The following is a 19,682-nucleotide window of genomic DNA, read 5'->3' on the forward strand; positions in this document are numbered from 1 at the left end:
TGGGGGAAATGCCAAACTGGTCCCGGTTTGGGGACTGCTGGGAGTTTAGGATGAGCAGAAAGATGGAGCTGAGCAGGACAGGGAACATCCCTGTCCCCTCTGGGATAGAGGCAGTGGGATTGAAAGGTGTCAGGGTTTGAAGAGGGGGCTCCAAAAGATCTGGAAAAGGGCTTTGGACATGGGCATGGAGGGACAGGATACAGGGAATGGCTTCCTACTGGAAAAGGGGAGATTTGGGTGGGATTTTGGGAAGGAATTGCTCCCCTGTGAGGGTGGGCAGGCCCTGGCACAGGGTGCCCAGAGAAGCTGTGGCTGCCCCTGGATCCCTGGAAGTGTCCAAGGCCAGGTTGGATGGGGCTTGGAGCACCCTGGGCTAGTGGGAGGTGTCCCTGCCCGCAGCAGGGGGTGGGATTGATGGGATTTAAGGTCTCTTCCCACCCAAACCATTCCAGGATTCCATGATTAATCTGTTTTACTCAGGCTGATTGCAGAGCAGGAGGTGCTGGGGGTGGATCCCAACAAATTCCCTGTGATTTCAATAATCCCAGGGGTCTCCAGTACCCATGGAATTCCTCGCATCCATCACCTCATTGCTGCTCCAAGAGTATGGATCACCTGGATAACCACACCTGAACCCAGGTGCATCCCGGGATGTCGCGCTTGGAGTGTCCTGGTGCCCACTGAAATATAAATATGGACGTAACGTTTATGACAGGATCATGGAATCGTGGAATTGTCGAGGTTTTAAATCCCGCCAGGGGTGGGGATTCCACCTGTGCCAGGGCTGGAGAGCCCTTCCCAGGAGGGATTTTCCCAATATCCAATCTGAGCCCTTCCCAGGAGGGATTTTCCCAATATCCAATCTAAACCTCCCCTGGCACAACCTGAAGCCGTTTCCTCTCTCCTGGATCATGACAATCCCACCTGGAAAGCTGCTGGACTTTCCCCACCCACATTCCAAGGTGGGATACCCCGAGTCAGGGCACGGGGGAGTGCCAGGAACACCACGGGGACCACCAGATCCCGACAATGTGAGGGGATGGGACAACGACCTGTGTCCCACACAGTCTGTGTGCTCCTGGGCACAGAATTCCCAGGCTGGAAAACCATGGGAACGCTGATATAGCAGGAAAAGATGGAGCACGAGTTGGTTAAGGCTGATTGTGCTGCTCTTGGGGGTTTTTTTTTTTCCCCTCAAGGCTCATAAAAACGTTCTAAAAAGGGATTAATCAGGTTTGTGAGGCCGGAGCGACCACTGATGGCGGCTGTGCCCTGGTTTGTGGAAGGAATCACCCTTGGCTGCCTCCCAAAATAAAACAGGGGGTGGAGGGGGATGAAACATCCCGATATCCAAACGTTCTGCCTGTCCCAGCTTCTCAAGCTGCGCTTTCCCCTGATTCCCCAGGCCTCCAGCACGCCCAGGATGAGCGCGGACGGCGGCAGCAAGCCCCTGAAGGTGGGCTCCCGCGTGGAGGTCATCGGCAAGGGCCACCGCGGCACCGTGGCCTACGTGGGGGCCACGCTGTTCGCCACCGGCAAATGGGTCGGGGTCATCCTGGACGAGGCCAAGGGCAAGAACGACGGCACGGTGCAGGGCAGGAAATATTTCACCTGCGAGGAGAACCACGGCATCTTCGTGCGGCAGTCGCAGGTGGGTGGGATGGGTCCCGGCGTTCCTCGGGAGCGCGCGGATGGCGGCTCGCTCGTTTAAGCAGCACTTCCCACCCAGGTTTTGGGAGAAAAACCAGATCCCTTCACTCCAGTGCTTGCTGAAGTATAGATATGGATGTGATGTTTGTGATAGGATCGTGGAGGCATGGAATTGTCGAGGTTTTAAATCCCTCCAGGGGTGGGGACTCCACCACTACCCTGGGCAGCCCTTCCCAGGAGGAATTTTCCCGATGTCCATTGTTTTTGGGAATCTCCATCTCCCACAAAGCAGGGGACAGCACACTCCAAACCTGAGCTGAACCTCACCTGGTGTGGCTCCAGGCCCCCTCTGCACAATTCCTTGAGGTCCTGTTCATCCCACAGGGTTATTGCGGAATGTTTTCAGATGGATTGGGTGAATTCCCAGCGCTTTTGTTCTGCTTCCCAATGAAGTGCCCAGCCCTGTGCTGCCCTGTATTTATTACCTGCAGCAGGCAGAGTTTGGGATCGATTCTGGACGTTTACCTGGAAGCAGAGCCAGGGAATTTTAACTAAACCGTGTTTATCCGGAAGGAGATTGTCTGGGTTTGGATAAAACACGTGGTGGGGGTGGAGCTGCTGAGCTTTGCTGCTCCTGTGCTCCCCCAGGAACCAGGAGCTCCCTCCAGAGCAAACATCCTCCAGGTAAATTCCCTGTGTCACCTTCCAAGGGCAGAGAGGTGACACTGGAGGCCCCCAGCTCCTGTCCCCTCCCTGGCACAAAGGGGCTGCTTTGTGTCCCACCCATGGCCTCTCCTTGCCGGGGCCTTGGCACTGGGTGACAGAGGAAAGCTGAGCACAAAATGAGGGGATTTGGGTCCTGGGGTCCGTCCCAACATCCTCTGTCCCATTGGAAGAGCCTTTGGATCACACGTGGTCGGAGGCTGCAGCAATGGCTCATCCAGGAGAAACTCCAGGAATCACTGAGGTTGGGAAAGGCCTTTAAGATGAGTGCAGCCATCCCCTGCTTCAGTCCCTTTGTCACCAGCTCGAGGCAGGAGGAGGGAAAAGGACCCCATCCTTTAAATAATGGGATAAACACAAAGAGTGGAACTCGCCAGAGCTGGAGGCAAACGTGCCAGGAAGCTTTTCATGGTTTTATCCAACCCAAACACTGTTGGTGTGTAGGAATTGCTGGATGGAGCTCTGCTGCTCTCCTGGGATCACCACAGAGATTTCCCAAATGTAATTCCACCACACTCCCAGTTCCCCACACATTAAAACCGGGCACGTGCACCCAGCTCCCTCGTCTGTCCCTCTCGGCCTCTCCTGCCAGCTGGGAGAGTCCTGGAGGGGTTTGCAGGGAAAAGGTTGGGTCTGCAGGACCAGGAGGGACCTCAGAGCCCACCCAGTGCCACCCCCTGACAGGCAGGGACACCTCCCATTATCCCAGGTGGCTCCAAGCCCCAATGTCCAGCCTGGCCTTGGGCGCTGCCAGGGGATCCAGGGGCAGCCACGGCTTCTCTGGGAATTCCATCCCAGCCCCTCCCCACCCTCCCAGCCAGGAACTGCTTCCCAAAATCCCGTCTGGCAGTGGAAGCCGTCCCCCCGTGTTGTCACCTCGGCCTCTGTGCAGTGAGTGATGCCCAAGCCCTGCCCCGAACTCCAGATCGGGACACAGCTGGAGCAGAGACGGGAAGCAGGACGGATAAACGGCCCCCAGATCGCCCAAATCCTCTGTCCCGGAGCAAAGCCGGGGGGGCAGGGCTGTCCCAGCAGGTCCAGAGCCCATCCTGAGCCACCCTGGGCACAGGGAGGGTCCCCGGTGTCCCCCAGCTCCCAGCTGGCGGGCACAGGGTGGGGACCCCGCCCCTGGCACCGCTGGGCAGGGGCAGGGAGGGGCAGCGGGTGCCGGGCACAGGGCTCTGCGTGGGGCTGGATGCGTCCCCCACCCCTGGAAGTGTCCAAGGCCGGCTCGGACGGGGCTTGGAGCAACCTGGGACAGCGGGAAGTGTCCCTGCCATGGCACAGGGTGGCACCGGGTGGGATTTAAGGTCCTTTCCCACCCAAACCATTCCAGGATTCCCTGCTTCTGCCTGGGCTGGCAATTCCAAGCGTGGCTGTTTCTTTTCCGGGGTGTGGAAATCCCTGATTTTGGCATCACCTGGAGCTGCTCCTGCCTGGCAGAGGAGCTCGATGGCCACGACGTGCCCAGTCTGTGGTGGCACTGCCCAGTGTCACCCCGGATCCAGCCCCGCTCTGTCCCCGTCCCCAGCCTCTCCAGCAGCTCTGGAATTCCCACCTGGGCTGTACCTGCTGGGAAACCCCCAGACCGCTCGGAATTCCCACCCTGCATGGCTGCAGGTGTCATGATTTCCTTGGCATCACCTTTTCCTTGGTCTCCTTGTGGCTTTTAATTCCATTTTCATCATTCCTGGTGCTGGGAATCTTCCCAAAATGGAATCCCTGTCTGACAGCTTCCCAGGTTATTTTGATTTTTAAGCTGAGCTCCCAGGTGGGAGGCGCTGATGGATCAGGCAAATTCCTGCAGGAACAATTTGGGAGGTGCTGATCTGAGGTTCTCTCTCAGGGATCTAATTCCTCCCAACCTCATTTTCCATGTTTATCCAGCAAAAATGCGTCCAAAAATAGTTCCCAGAGAGAAATCCCTGAATCTGGTTTGGATGTTCCAGGCTGTCAAATCCAGAGCTTTGACTTTCCTCATTGCCTGGGTGAATATTCCATATTCCCAGCGGGAATAAGGAGTGTGTGGCTGTTCTCAGGGAGGAGGGTGGTCGATGGCAAAGCTGGAATGATGAAATTAAAAATCCCTGCCAAAACCATGGGATCTGCTCTGCTGAACCCACTGCCAGAGGGACCTGTTCCCTGCTCTCCCTGTTTGGGAATTTTGGGCAGTGATGGTCGTTGTGTTTTTCCCAGATCCAGGTATTTGAGGATGGAGCGGACACAACGTCCCCAGAAACCCCAGAATCTGCTGCCATGAAGGTCCCCAAGAGAGGTAAGGCCTGGCTGGGAAATCCTTCCCAAAGGCATGGAAAATCCTTCCTGGAGAGGTGGGAAATCCTTCCCAAAGGTGTGGGAAATCCTTCCTGGAGAGGTGGGAAATTATTCCTGAAGGGGATAGGGAATCCTTCCTGGAGGAGTGGGAATCCTCCCTGAAGAAATGGGAAATCTCTCTTGGAGGGGTGGGAATCCTTCCTGGAGAAATGGGGAATCCCTCCTGCAGAGGTGGGAAGCCCTTCCCAGATGAGATGGGAAATCCTTCCTGGAGAGGTGGGAAATCCTTCCCAAAAGTTTGGGAAATCCTTCCTGGAGAGGTGGGAAATTATTCCTGAAGGGGATAGGGAATTATTCCTGAAAGGAATGGGAAATGATTCCTGAAGGGGATGGGGAATTATTCCTGAAAGGAATGGGAAATGATTCCTGAAGGGGATGGGGAATCCCTCCTGAAGGAGTGGGAATCCTTCCTGAAGAAATGGGGAATCCCTCCTGCAGAGGTGGGAAGCCCTTCCCAGATGAGATGGGAAATCCTTCCTGGAGAGGTGGGAAATCCTTCCCAAAAGTTTGGGAAATCCTTCCTGGAGAGGCGGGAAATGATTCCTGAAGGGGATGGGGAATTATTCCTGAAAGGAATGGGAAATGATTCCTGAAGGGGATGGGGAATTATTCCTGAAAGGAATGGGAAATGATTCCTGAAGGGGATGGGGAATTATTCCTGAAAGGAATGGGAAATGATTCCTGAAGGGGATGGGGAATCCCTCCTGAAGGAGTGGGAATCCTTCCTGAAGAAATGGGGAATCCCTCCTGCAGAGGTGGGAAGCCCTTCCCAGATGAGATGGGAAATCCTTCCTGGAGAGGTGGGAAATCCTTCCTGGAAGGAAGGGGTAAATCATGGAGTATTTCCCGGTGGGAATGCAGACCCACTGAACCACTCTGAGCCTGTGGAATTGCAGCATCCCTGTGGAATTGCAGCGTCCCCGTCTCCAGCCCCTTGCTGTACCCCATTCCCACCCGGGAGCAGGGATCCCTTCCCGCTCTCCTCCGAGCATTCCTTCCCCCTTTCCCACATCCGTCGGCCCCGCCATCCCTGGCTGTGGGCCCAGGCAGGCTTCCCTGCCTCCCTCTGAGCTCTGCTTTGTCGGGAATGTTTTCCCCACACGCTGCGGGATCCCGGGAGCTGCCGGAAGGGGCTCTGCCAGCTTCCTGCCTTGGCTGCTCCGTCGGCTCCGCGTGCCAAGCCGGGAGCTCCGTGTGGGAAGCGTTTGTGGGATCGGGATTAATGGATCGGGGTGGGCTGGGGGTGGTGGGTGTTGGGTGTGGGTGGGATTTCCCCTCTCCCAGGAAGTAGGAAGTAAAATTAATAGGGAAAATGGAATGGACCCGTCCTTGATCCGTGCTTTGGATCCTGCAGTCGGTATGGAATCATGGAATAGTCGTGGAATTGTTTAGGTTGGAAAAGCCCTCGGACACCCCCAAATCCCCCAGCACTGACCCATGTCCCCAAATGCCACATCCACGGCTGGTAAATCCCCACAGGGACGGGGACTCCACCACTGCCAGGCTTGGACAGCCCTTCCCAGGAGGAATTTTCCCGATATCCCAACACCTGGCCCAGCCTGAGGCCGTTCCCTCTCCTCCTGTCCCTGTTCCCTGGGAGCAGAGCCCGACTCCCCCCGGCTGCCCCCTCCTGTCAGGGACTTGTGCAGAGCCACAAGGTCCCCCCTGATCCCTCTTTTCCCCAGGCTGAGCCCCTTTCCCAGCTCCCTCAGCTGCTCCAGCCCCTTCCCAGCTCCTTCCCTGGACACGATGGATGCTGGGTTGGGACAGACGGACTCTGATCCCAGCCCACCCCCCATCCTGGGATCCAGGAGGAGCTGGGGCTGCAGTGGGGTGTGGGATGATGCTGCCAGGGATGCAGGGCTGGGATGTGGCTGCCTGCCAAGGGTTTCCATGGAAACAGCAGCTGCTGCAGCAGGACTGCAGTGGGGGGGGTGCAGGGATGGCTCTGCCATGGATCTGGCACCGGCCCCTCCCAGCTGGCAGGGAGGGGACACCTGGGGGCAGCTGCTGGTGACCCCTGGGCAAGGATGGGAATCCAGACCCACCTGCCTGGGATGGACAGGACACAGGGAATGGCTTCCCACTGGAAAAGGGGAGATTTGGGTGGGATACTGGGAAGGAATTGTTCCCCTGTGTGGGTGGAGAGGCCCTGGCACAGGGTGCCCAGAGAAGCTGTGGCTGCCCCTGGATCCCTGGAAGTGTCCAAGGCCAGGTTGGATGGGGCTTGGAGCACCCTGGGCTAGTGGGAGGTGTCCCTGCCCGCAGCAGGGGGTGGGATTGATGGGATTTAAGGTCCCTTCCCACCACAAACCCTTCCAAGATTCTGTGTCCCCAAGTGCCACATCCACACGGGTTTAAACCCCTCTAGGGATGGTGACTCCGCCCCTCCCTGAGCAGCCTGTGCCAGTGGCTCGGGGAATCCCGGAATTCCAGGGATTCAGCCCAAGGAGAGCAGTGGAACTGCCCCAATTCCCAGGCGTGTCCAAGTGTTTGCCTTCCTCAGCCAGCAGCTCCCATAAGGAATTCCCTGTTCCCCCAAACCCACACCGCCCACTTTGCCACCATTTCCTGCCGGATCCTGACTCTGCTTCACTCCCACTTCCCAAAATTCTCCTGTTCCCTGCTGGGTGCCCTGTGGCTGCAGGGACACCGGGATGGGGACAGGGATGTCCCTCAGGCTCATGGCTCCTTTTCTGCTCTCTCCACAGATTCCCTGGATGCTGCCAAGGCCAGCAAACTGGTGAGTGACCCCGGCACTTTGTCGCCTCTGGGAGGTTTTCATCCCACTGGGAAGAGCACACGGAGAGACTTTCATGGGATAAAATGCCCATGGAAATGCGAATTTCTCCCGAAACCCATGGGAAACGAGGTGTAAAAAATGTCATTTTCAGCCACTGGCCAGGAATCTGTCAGTTCCTGAGGGATTATCCAGCACAGTGCCACATGTTTGGATCCGAGTTCAGCAGCATTCCTGAGCTGCTTCCTTCAAATCCATGGAATCATGGAAGGGACCTCCAAGCCCCCTCAGTTCCTGCCACGGGCAGAGACACCTTCCACTATCCCAAGGTGCTCCAAGCCCCGTCCAACCTTGCCTGGAGCACTTCCAGGGATGGGGCAGCTCTAAGGACCCCCCAATCCCATGGGAAGAGTGCATTCCTTGGGATGGGTGACACTGGCTCTCTCTGGCTTCCATGGGTGAACACCTCTGTCTTCATCCAGGAGCTCCAGTGGCTCCTGGGATGTGCTGTATCCAAATGTGAGGGATATTTCCTAAGGAATGGGAATCTGGTGCAGGTTCCTGTCCTCGGGAATGGCCATAAGGGTGTGGGGTAGTGAGGAATCATGGAATACTGAGGTTGGAAAAGCCCTCTGAGCCCATCGAGTCCAGCACTGCCCAGGTCACCATTCCTGGGAACTGGGTGATCCTGGGGACACGACAGATGGGTTTGTGTGTTTTGGGGTAGGAACTGGATTTTCCATGGGGATAAACTGGCCCAACTGGGATGTTGGGAAGCAGTGGGAAAGGAAGTGGTGGGGACAAGGCAAATGTGCGAGTGGCACCTGCAGGGCTGGGTCAGGGCTCATCGAAGCCCAGCCTCCTGCGCTGCCCTTCCGGATAATTCCCAGCAGTGGGAATTCTGCTCTCCACCCCACTGTGGGACAGCTGGGATGGGGATGGAGCAACACCTGGGGATTTGTCGGGCTCAGATCCCAGGGAATGTGAGCTCCAGCCAGTGGAAACAGATTCCCTGTCCTGTATTAGAGGGGTTTGGGAAGGTTTCTGGCTTTTCCTGCTGTGTGGGGTTGGATCCATCAACCCCTGGCACTGCTGGAGCCCCGTGCTCCATGTGCTCCCTGCCTGATCCTCCTGGTTTAATTCCACCCTGGAATTCATTAAAAGACAAAGAGGATATTTAGGAAACCTCAGCGTTCTTGAAATCAGGGAATGGGGATTGTTCCTGGAATTTTTTTTATGCTGCTGATGGGGAGAAGGGCTCAGGACAGGAGGTGCTGCTCTGTGTGCATTCCGGGGCATTCCCGGAACCATGGAATGGTTGGGAATGGGAATGGGAGGGACCTTAAAGCCCATCCAGGGGCATTTTCCACTATCCCAGGTTGTTCCAAGCCCTGTCCAACCTGGCTCTGGACACTTCCAGGAATGGGGCAGCCACAGCTTCTCTGGGAAATCCATTCCGGGGCCTCCTCACCCTCCCAGCCAGGAATTCCTTCCCAAAATCCCATCTCTCCCTGCCCTCTGGCAGTGGGAAACCCTTCCCTGTGTCCTTGCATCCCCTTCCTCCTGCATCCTGGGAGATCCTGGCCACCCCAATCCCTTTGACCTGTCTGATTTATTCCCCTTTGGACGTGTCCTGACTCCCCAAATTCTCCGTGCTGGGAGGGGCAGGAGGTGGATCCGGAGCGAGGGGGGGGGGGGGGGGGTCACTCCAGGACTGTTTTCTCCTTCATTTACTTCCATTTCCCCGATTATCTTTCCCCTCCTGCCTTTCCTGCAGCCCAGGGTGGGGGTGTTCCCAGGGAACGTTTCCCTGGAGCCACGGGGTCTGTCTAACCTTCCTTCTGTTCCCTCCTCACGCAGCGCGGAGCCAAGCCCAAAAAGGTGCCGTTTGTCCCTTTTCCGCGCGCGGCCGCATGCCGGGGCCATCGTCATCCTCACTGTGTCCCCATCCCGCTCCATCCCAGCGCTGCATGGCTGTCCTTGCATGTGCTCCCAGCCAGGGAGGGGACATCGCTCCGGGGCGGAACGTGGTGGTGTCACATCGACGTGGAATCCTGGGATGTTTGGGTGGGAAAAGCCTCAGAGGCCAGCGAGTTCCCAAACCGTGTCCCCAAGCGTCACATCCGCAGGGCTGTGAATTCCCCCTCGGGAATGGGGGCTGTCCCCCCTGCCCTGGGCAGCCTCTTCCAGTGCTTTCTGACCCTTTCCATGAAGGAATTTTCCCGTTGTCCAACCGGAACTTCCCCTGGCACAACCTGAGGCTGTTTCCTCACAGATATTTTTATAAACCCGAAACCCTCCGGTGGCTCGGGGACAAGTGGCACCTTCTCAGGGCTGTCCTGTCCTCCTCCTAGGGACACCCAAACCCACCTGGTTTGTGACAATTATTGAAGCCAAAAAGCTTTCGGACAAGGATGAGCTGAAACTCCAAGGAATCCCGGAATGGTTTGGGTTGGGATGGACGTTAATGCCCATCTCATTGCCACGGGCAGGGAGACCGAATCACCATTCCCTGCAGGAAATCGGGGGAATTTTTTTTCTTCCCCTTGGGAATTTTGCCAAGAGAAAAGCCAAGGAGGGCACTGGAGACGTGGGAGAGGGGAGGGAGGTGGTACCTTGTGCGCCCTCAGCGTCCCTTTGGTCCAGCTTTGCTTTCCAGCTGCTTCTGTGTCGATTTTTGGGTGGAAAAATGGTCCAAAGAGCTCTGGTTGTCCATGGGAAGTCCGGAGGTGAGGAGCGATATGGAATTTGCCTAGAGAGAGCCTGTGGAGAGAGGCTGGGAGCACGTGTCCCCAAGTGTCCCCTCCTCGTGTCCCCCCAGATCCAGGTCTCTGCGTGTCCCCAAGGCTCCAGGGTCCGTGTGGATCCCTCATCCCGGTCCTGCCAGCTCCAAGGGGCTCTGCTGTGGGATGAAATTCCCCTTTGGAATGTTGGGTTCTTCCTTCCCTGTCCCTGTTCCAGGGGGTTTGCAGCTGCTCTGTGTCCCTGCTGTCTGCTCGGAGCTGTGGCTGGGATTAGGATCACGGGGGTGTGACCGTCACTGTCCCGAGGATCACGGATCTGTCACTGCCCTGGGGACCTGGGGCTGTGACTGTCACTGCCCCGAGGATCGTGGATTTGTGACTGTCACTGTCCTGGCCATCATGGAAGTTGTGACTGTCACTGTCCTGAGGATCAGGGATCTGTCACTCTCCTGGGGATCTGTCACTGTCACTGCCCTGGGGGTCCAGGGCTGTGACTGTCACTGTCCTGAGGATCGTGGGGGTGTGACAGTCATTGTCCTGAGGATCCTGGATCTGTCACTGTCCTGGGAATCCTGGATCTCTCACTGTCACTGCCCTGGGGGTCTGGGGCTGTGACTGTCACTGCCCTGGGGGTCTGGGGCTGTGGCTGTCACTGTCCTGAGGATCCTGGATCTGTCACTGTCCTGGGGATTGTAGTGACAATTGTTTTCCTGAGGATCATGGGGCTGTGGCTGTCACTGTCCTGGGGGTCATGGATTTGTGACTGTCACTGTCCTGAGACTCATGGGGGTGTGACTGTCCCTGTCCTGAGGATCATGGATCTGTCACTGTCCTGGGGGTCTGGGGCTGGGACTGTCCCTGTCCTCAGGATCCTGGATCTGTCACTGTCCTGGGGATCCTGGATTTGTGACTGTCCTGAGGATCATGGGTCTGTCCCTGTCACTGCCCTGAGGGTCCCGGTGTGTGACTGTCACTGTCCTGAGGATCATGGGTCTGTCCCTGTCACTGCCCTGAGGGTCCCGGTGTGTGACTGTCACTGTCCTGAGGATCATGGGTCTGTCCCTGTCACTGTCCTGGGGATCTGGATCTGTCACTCTCCTGACCCCCGTCCTGGCTGCACAGGCACACCTCACGCAGGGACATCCCCGTTGAGGGACAGCCCCGTGCCAGGCTCTGCTGTCCCCTCAGAATTCAACTCTTTCAGCCGTTAATGACCCTGAGAGCCCCCCCTGCCCGTTAGGCAGCTCCTGCCCCACACATGGCTGGGGGGGAATTGGATAATGAGAGTAATTAGCGGGTAAATCCTCGTTCCGGAGATTACAGCAGCTCCTGTGTGTCAAATATAGACTTTAATCGTGTCCAGAGCTGCTGCCAGATGGGCCTCTCCCCTCCCTGCTGTGGTTCTTCCCTGTTTTCCATGGATTTGGGAGCGGTGTGGCCGTTGTGTCTTTGGGCTGTGCTGTTCCTGCAGGACACTGGGGGTCCTGTCCCTCGGCTGGGACACCGTGTCAGGGTGTCCTTGCTCTTGGAGCAGAAAGTCCAGGCTGTCCCCAGGAGGTGCTGGCCTCTGTCCTGGGCCAACGTGGCTGGGAAGGACCCCAAAATTCAGTGAAAGAGCAGGAAAAGGGTGTTTCCCAGGTAATTTTTGGGATGACACAGGTTGTGTCGTCTTCATCCCCGTGACGATGTGTCTGTGGTGGTGACAGGCCAGTCCCTTCTCCTGCTGCAGCGCTGGGTGGCACTGGGTCACAGATGTCACCTCCCAGGGGCACGGAGGTGCCAGGGCTGTGGTGGGAGCAGGGGACTCCCAGGGATGCAGGGAAAGGCTGGTCCCTGGTTCTCTGGGGGGGTGTCAGGGTGAGCTGCCGGGGTCTGACACACTCTGCAATCACGGAATCGTGGAATATTTAGGTTGGAAAAGCCCTCCAAGACCACTCAGTCCAACTATTCCTCCAGCACTGCCAAGGCCGTGTCCCCAGGTGCCACATCCACAGGTGGCACAAGCTGGTGCTGTGACCCTGCTGTTAAATCCTGTCCCATCACCTCAGGTCCCCTGCAGCTGCAGCCAGTCTGACCCCTGGGATTTTCCCTCCGATGGATCACGTTTGTCCCCCTCCAGTGACATCCCTGTTCCTTTCATCCTCCTGGCAGCATTCCATGTGCCAGGGCTGCATTCCCGTGGCGTGTCCTGAGGCTGGACCTCCCCCTCTCGCTCTGATCCCATCCTGGGGTGACCAGTCGGTGGCCGGGTCAGTGTCCAGGTTGATATCCCGGCGTTATCCCGGTCTCTGTGCAGGAGCAGATGGCCCATTCCAGCCCGGAGCAGGTCCCAGATGGTCTGTGGAACACAGAGAGGCCACCCCAAGCCCCGTTAATCCTTTAAAGGAACAGATAATCCGATCAGCTCCAAAACCCCACCTGATCCCGGCTGCCCAAACCGCGTCCCATGGCAGGGCCTGGATGAACCCAGAGCTGATTTTCCAAGCACTGCTGTTTCTCGGGCCGGGTGTCACCCCTGTGAGAGCACTTCGTGTCCCCAAGGGGGTTTGTGGCGAGGTCTGAGGTGATTATTTTGATGTGATCCTTTGGGGCAGGGATCTGAGCAGCGTCTGGTGCTGCAAATGGATGACCCCATGGAAAAGAACACCTGGCATCTCCTCTCCAATCCCCCCAAGAGCCAGGAATTGTCCCATCTGTGGTGGTGCCACAAGTTCCTTCTCCCTTCTCATGGATTTCAGATAAAAAACCTCCCTTCCCCTGTCCCTGAGGAGTTTCAGGGACAGCCCAAAGCATCTGACACCATTTTGCCGTGGTTAAATTGCGTTTTCTCCCTGCTGCTGCATTTATTGGGTGCCGTGTGTGGGAAGAGTTGATATATTCTGGATGTAGGGAGTGGAGCTGTGTGTCAGGAGAGGAGCTGGTTCATTAGAGCAGCTCTAATACCCATAATTATCTTAAAGTTAAATCCGTGTGAGCCTGCACGTGGCTCCTCCGGAGATGGACGCGGCACTCGGATCATTCGGGGGCTTAGAGCCACGGATCCGGAATGATTTCATCTGGAAATGCTTCATGAGGGGTTCCTTTTCCCTGTGGTTTGGATGAGGGCTGGTGGGAATGGGAGGGAGATTCTGCTGGAGCGTTGGAATGGATTTGGATGACGCCAGAAGCTGGGTCAGTGTCAGCAGCTCTGGCTCCTGGAAGGGTTCGTGGTGCTCAGGCTGATGGAGCTCGGGGCTTCTTCGTTAAGAGATGCAATTACAGCAATTACAGCTCCCGAAAATGTCACTTGGGAACTCTCCCCTGCCCCCAGCTCCTGCCAGCAGCAGGAGGGAGCTGTGGGAGAGCGGATCATGGAATGGGTTGGGTTGGAAGAGACCTTAAAGCCCATCCATGGCTTCCTTTCACTATCCCAGGCTGCTCCAAGCCCCATTCAGCCTGGCCTTGGGCACCGCCAGGGATCCAGGGGCAGCCCCAGCTGCTCTGGCAATTCCAGCCCAGCCCCTCCCCACCCTCCCAGCCAGCAATTCCTTCCCAACATCCCACCCCAAGCTCCCCTTTCCCACTGGGAAGCCATTCCCTGCCTCCTGGCCCTCCATGCCTTGGCCCCAGTCCCTCTGCAGCTCTCCTGGAGCCCCTTTAGGCCCTGCAAGGGGCTCCCAGCTCTCCCTGGCTCCTTCCCTTCTCCAGGGGAGCATTCCCAGCAATCCTGCCTCCAGAGCAGAGGGGCTCCAGAGTTATGGAATGGTTTGGATTGGAACAGACCTTAAATTCCATCTTGTCCCACCCCCTGCCATGGGTAGGGACACCTCCCACTATCCCAGGTGGCTCCAAACTCCATCCAGCCTGGCCTGGGACACTTCCCCCACAGCTGCTGGATTCCCTGACCCAGGGGTTATTCAGGAATCAGACCCCACCACGGATCAGTTGGAATAGGGTGTCCCCAGCACAACAGCCTGGGGGGCTGCTTCCGGGGAATGCCAGCCTTTGGGGAAAAGGGGCCTTTAAAGGCGTTTTCTGGGAGATTGGCAGGATTGTGCCGAGGGTGTGGAAATCCTGGAGGTAAAATTCCCTGTGTGTGTGGGGAGGGTTGGGTGTGCAGGTGAGCCCGGGGGCACCTCGATCCCCTTTCCCCTCATAGTGTGGGAATATGGGAAAATGAGATTTGGAATGGGAGCTGGATGAGGGCCATGCTCAGGTTACACCATGTAATAGATGGGATTTGGGATGCGTGCATGTAAAGGGAGCTGCCGTCCTGCTCTCCAGCTCTCCGTGGGGCAGGACACGGGGATTCATGGAGAGTTTGGAGACGGTGCTTGGTGACATCCTCTGGGTTTCCAGCAGAGTTCTTGTCCAGAGACAACGGGAATGCCAGGCAGGAATTGCGGGAATGCTCCTGGCAGGGCAGCGAGGCTCAGGACGCTACCCTGGGTGTCCGGCGTGCTCCGCAGGGGCATTTTTAGGGCAGGGATTTTGGGGCAGGGGCTCTCCGAGGCCCGGGGGGATCTCTCCGCACCCTCAGCCGTGCAGGGCTGCCCTGAGCTCCCGGGAATCTGCTGGCGCTGGACGGCAGCGCGGCAAGATGGTCCCTCCGTCCATCTGTCCATCCCTCCGGGCTCAGCGCCGTCCATCTGTCTATCCAGCCTCCGCTCCGTCCGTCTGTCCGCTCCCGGGGGGGGGGTTCGCCCGGCGCTCGCAGCCGCCGGCGCGGGGCGGGTTCGGCTGCGGGCACCGCGGGGATGCCGAGCGCAGCCACGGAGCCGCCTGCCCCGGGGAACAGCGGGCTCGCACCCGGGGGCTGTCCCGGGAGGCGCTGAGCCTCTGAGAACCCCCCCCGCCGTCCCCTCCCCGAGCGCAGCATCACATCCGCGCCATCCTCATCCCCATCCTCATCCGCACATCGCCCGGCTCGGTGCAGCGCCCGGCGGTGCGGCCCCTCCGCGGTGATGTCATGAGCCGCCGGGGCGGTGGTTGGAGCCACCGGCGGAGCGGGGACGAGCGGCCGCGGCCGGGGGGGGCTGCCCTGGACCCCCTGAGCCCCCGCTGAGCCCCCGCCGAGCCCTCGGGCAGCACCTGGCGAGCGGCCGGCGGCGGCCGCGGCCATTTGCCGTGTCCGGCCGTGCTGACTGACCCGCTGCTCCGTCTCCTCCCGCTCCGGCCGTCCCTGCGCGACGATGAGGCAGGCCCCGGCTACACGCAAGGTACGGTTCTCGCCCGCATCCCCCGGCATCGCATCCCCGCTTCCCAGCCGCCTCCTCCCTCTTTTTCCCCGTTTTCCCCGTGTTGATGCTGCCGGGCTGTAATTGGGAGCGTGACGGGCTCGGGGAGGAGGGGGGCGGTGGGCGAGCATCGGTTCATGGCTGGCTTTGCCTTCCGAGCTCCCGGAGTCCCCTCGCCGTGTCACCCGGCCGTGCCCGCGGTGATTGCAGCGGCTCTGCGGCTCCGCCGGGGCCCTGTTCCCGGCTGCCGGTGCCATCCCTGCTCTGGGGATGCTGATGCCATCCCTGTCCCCGGCTGCCGGTGCCATCCCTGCTCTGGGGATGCTGATGCCATCCCTGTCCCCGGCTGCCGGTGCCACCCCGCTGCCTGGGGGTGTCAGTGCTGTCCCTGCTGCCCGTGTTGTCCCCGCTGCTGGTGCCGTCCCCACTCCAGAGGTGCCGGTGCCATCCCTGCTGCTCTCCCTGTCCCCACAGCTGGTGCCTTCCCCACTGCCTGGCAGTGTCAGTGCTGTTCCCTCTGCCGGTGCCATCCCCGCTTCCAGTGCCACCGGTGCCCATCCTGGGGAAGCTGCATGTCCGTAATCCCGGTGTTCCTGCCGGCCACGCTGTTGGGATCAGCCTTTAGCATTCCCAGAGGCCGGTGGTACCCGGGTCCCTGCCAGGCTGCCATTCCCGCAGGTGACAGCGCGGGCACTGGCCTATATGTTTATTTTTAGCGTAACCAGGATGTCACTGCTCAGCTTAAAGAGAAATCCTGGGAATTTCTGGCTGATGGCAGGGAACAGAACCGAGCTGGGCCGGCCGTGCCGGTACCTGGCACTAAATGCTCCTGATTTACACCTGCACCTCCCCGAGCTCAGACACCGACGCTCCTCGTCACGTGTCCCTGTTAATCCTCTTCCCGATGGAAAGTTTCACGGATGCTGCTTTCCCTCTGCCCCATTGGTGCTCAGCCCCGCAGCTGGATTCCATCCTGCTTTTCCATCGTTCCTCTCCTTGCCCATGGAATCACACCTGTGAGACTGGGCACCTGCCAGGTGGTGCTGGTTGTTTGAAATGCAGAATTCCCGGCAGTATCCCAGGGAACCACACCTCGGGGGGCTCGTCCTGCTGCTGGGGGCTGAGACTCAGTTCCAGCAGAGGGGAGGTGCCTCCAAGGGGTGAAATTCCCAGGAATTGAGTGGGATGGCATCAGCATGGACCAGCAGCGGGTCAGTGCCTGGGCATCATCTCCAGCACTGCCTGCCCTGCTCAGGAGCTGCTGCCAATCGGAATCCTCCTGGAAACTCTGGGAATGCTCCACAGCAGCAGCCACAGTCCATGAAGTTCAGCTTTTCCTCATCAGAAGCCTTGAAACTTAATCCAGGAGGAGGCTCCAGTGACACCTCCCCTCTCCTGCCCGCTGGAAGGTGACATTCACACATTCCTGCTCATCCATCCGGCGCTCGCTGCTCCTGGCTGGATCAGGATTCCCACACCTGGAGCAGAACCAAATCAGGAGGGACCTGTGCGACCCCACATTCAACGGGCAACGCCACCCTCACCCCAGTCAGTCGTTGGTATCCAGGAGGATTTTTCCAGAGTTCTGCTGCCAAGAAGCCAAGTCCATCTCGGAGTGCGCCAGTTCGGAGCCCCCGACGCTCCCCCGGGAGCAGAGGTTTTATAATTCCATCAAATATTGATGCAGCAGCATTACACAGCAGAGCCCGGAACCTCCAGTGGAACATCCATCCCCAGCGGGAGGGGGTCGGAGCATCCCGGATCCAGGAGAGTCCAGGTGAGGTTGGTGCCTCTGCTCCCAGTGCTGGCACGATGCCGGACACCGGAAAATCCATGTCCCATCTTGGTCACCGGCTTTTCCAGAGCCCAGGGATGACTGGCTGGTGCCATGGGGACAGATGGATGGACAGGAAGATGCCAACACAGAGAGGAACCCAGCCAGCCCCCATTCCTGATGGAAAAAGCAGCTGGAGCATCCCAGAGCATCCCTTTGCCAAAAATCCCGAGGGTCTTGGAGCTGCAACTTTCGGTGGTCTGCAGGTGGCATCCCATGGAGGGGACCAGAGCTCCGGAGGAGGCACAAAGCAGGATTATTCCCTGTCATTCCACATGGCTTTAGGGATGGTTCCCAGGAGGCTTCTCCCTAGTTTTAGGGTTCGGTGTGGTTTGAGTCAGGGTTTGAGTTGGCGTCCCCCACCCCATGGCCAGGACAAGGCTCAGTGCCCCCCAGTTCAGGGCTTGGTGCCCCCCAGGACGAGGCTCGGTGTCTCCTGGGACAGGGATCAGCGTCCCCCATTCCCATGGCCCAGGAAAAGGCTCAGCGTGTCCCAGGGAAGGAGCTGGTGTCTCCCAGGACATTTCCTCATGTTCAAGGACTCAGTGGTCACTGTGGGACCCCCCAGCCCTGCCCCATTCCTGAGTCCCCCACGTGTGTGGCAGGGAGTGGGGACGTCTCCGCCTGTGGAATTCCTGAAGAAGGCGTTTTTCCAAGTGTTTCCCAGATTTTTGTCGCTGCTCCATGTTGCCTGGTTGGACTTTGGGAAGATGCCAGAGTGCTCCTGAAGGGCGTCCTGAGCCAGCCCTGGTTTCACCTGAGAGTTTGGAGCTTTTGCTGCTGTCATTCCGTTTTCCCGGCAAATTTGGTGGTGCAGGAGATGTTGTGGAAGTTGGGAATGTCTTCCCTTGGTGTGCAGCCTTTGGGAAAAGGCTGGAAGGGAGCAGAGCAGGATTTAGCTGAAGCCATGCCAGAGGTGACAGGAAGTTTGGAAGTGCAAACGCATCCAGGTTTATATTGAAAATAGGGAAATAGAGCTCCGAGGCTTCCCGAGGTTTTCCGTGTCGGATATCGGCTGGAGCTGCCGGTCCCTGATGGGCTCCATGTGCCCATCCTGGCCCCATCCTGGACATGGGATCGTGTGGCAGTGCCATTATCCATCTGTTCTGCTCCTGGTTATTCCCAGCTGGGATTAGGTCATGGAATCAGCAATGAGGGAGAGCGTGGAAGTGCTCCAAGGCTGCAGCTGGACAGATGTTCCCAATGCCCACGCTGGGGGCTCCTGCCCACCCACGTCCCCCCAGGACCAGCCTGGCTGCTCCTTCTTTTCCATCCATTAGGGATTGTTTTTAATGGGAAAAATACGAATTACTTCCATATTTGTCTCTGTTCCGGGCTGGGCCCCGTGGCCTCCCCTCCCTGAGCTGCTGGGAGCTGCTGCATGTGCATGGAGGGGGGTGTGTGTGTGTGGGGAGGGGGGGTCCTGTCCCAAAATCACGGATGATTTAATTCCAGCCATGAAAGGAAAAGTTGGGAGTGTGGGATCAGCTCCCTGGTGTCCCTGGAATTTTTGGTTAAACAAAGCAGAGCCCCGGGGGCTCTGGGGCAGCCGGTTCAGGGTGCTCTGGGCCCTTTGGAAAACCAGAGGGACGAGGAGAGGGGAAAAATCATGTTGAGGATGAAATCCTTTCCACCTCCCCCTCCGGAGATCTCTGGGAAAGGCGTGGGAAGTTAAACCCCACCGTGCCCACGGAGCACGGAATGCCCGGCCAACCCAAACCAGGCTTTGTCTCTGAAGACCAAAATTCCTTGGAAATACCTGGTGGATCTGCCCCGGGGTACCTGTGGGGTCGGGATGGGGGTTCAGGATGTGCCCTCTGTCCCCACACTGGGCTGGAGGGGCGGGGACAGGGCTCGGGGGGAGCCAAGGGCTGTGCTGGCTCTGGGCTCTGCTCCTGTGATCCTATGGGAGCTGTGCCAGGGGATCCCACAGGAGCTGTGCCAGCGGGTCCATGGGATCTCTGCCCACGTGTCCCACCCAGAGCAGCCCTGGGAGCGGGTTAACGAGCCCCAACACTAACGACGCCGCGCACAGCCGGTGCCACCGGGCACGCTGACGATGCTGGGCACACTAACGATGCCGGGCACACTAACGATGCCGTGCTGTCTTTTGTCTCCTTTCCCTGCTCTGCCGCTCCGGCCGCCGCCGGCTGCTCTCTGCTCCTCTGTCCCTGTGTGACTGTCTGTCCTCTCTGCTTCCGCTCCCGCTGCCCTCCAGAGCACCGCCCGCCGGCCCAAGGTGAGCAGCACCGAGCGCGGGGGGCACCGGGCACCGACGGCCCCGTGGGTGCCAACGCCACTCAAACGGTTGGGTGGCAACCCCGTCACAAACATGGATCACTGGGTGCCAACGCCACCGCAGACAGGGTCTGTTGGGTGCCAACCCCACTCAAACATGATCCACTGGTGGCCAAACCCGCTCAAACACAACTCACTGGGTG

The 19,682-nt window shown here is 58.6% G+C and overlaps 1 protein-coding gene across 3 annotated transcripts in view; it reads left to right on the forward strand.

Annotated features, from left to right (window-relative positions):
- Positions 1–19,682, forward strand: part of DCTN1 (dynactin subunit 1) — a 55,887-nt gene that overhangs the window by 11,569 nt on the left and 24,636 nt on the right. For all 3 annotated transcript variants that reach the window (XM_069014815.1, XM_069014816.1, XM_069014814.1), the window contains 3 exons: positions 1,406–1,651; positions 4,570–4,648; positions 7,419–7,450. In XM_069014815.1, coding sequence (XP_068870916.1) covers positions 1,424–1,651; positions 4,570–4,648; positions 7,419–7,450 — 339 coding nt within the window. In that variant the 5' untranslated portion in view covers positions 1,406–1,423. The remainder of the gene's footprint in view (positions 1–1,405; positions 1,652–4,569; positions 4,649–7,418; positions 7,451–19,682) is intronic.

The sequence above is a fragment of the Aphelocoma coerulescens genome, chromosome 4, assembly GCF_041296385.1.
Source record: "Aphelocoma coerulescens isolate FSJ_1873_10779 chromosome 4, UR_Acoe_1.0, whole genome shotgun sequence".
Taxonomy (NCBI): Eukaryota; Metazoa; Chordata; class Aves; order Passeriformes; family Corvidae; genus Aphelocoma; species Aphelocoma coerulescens.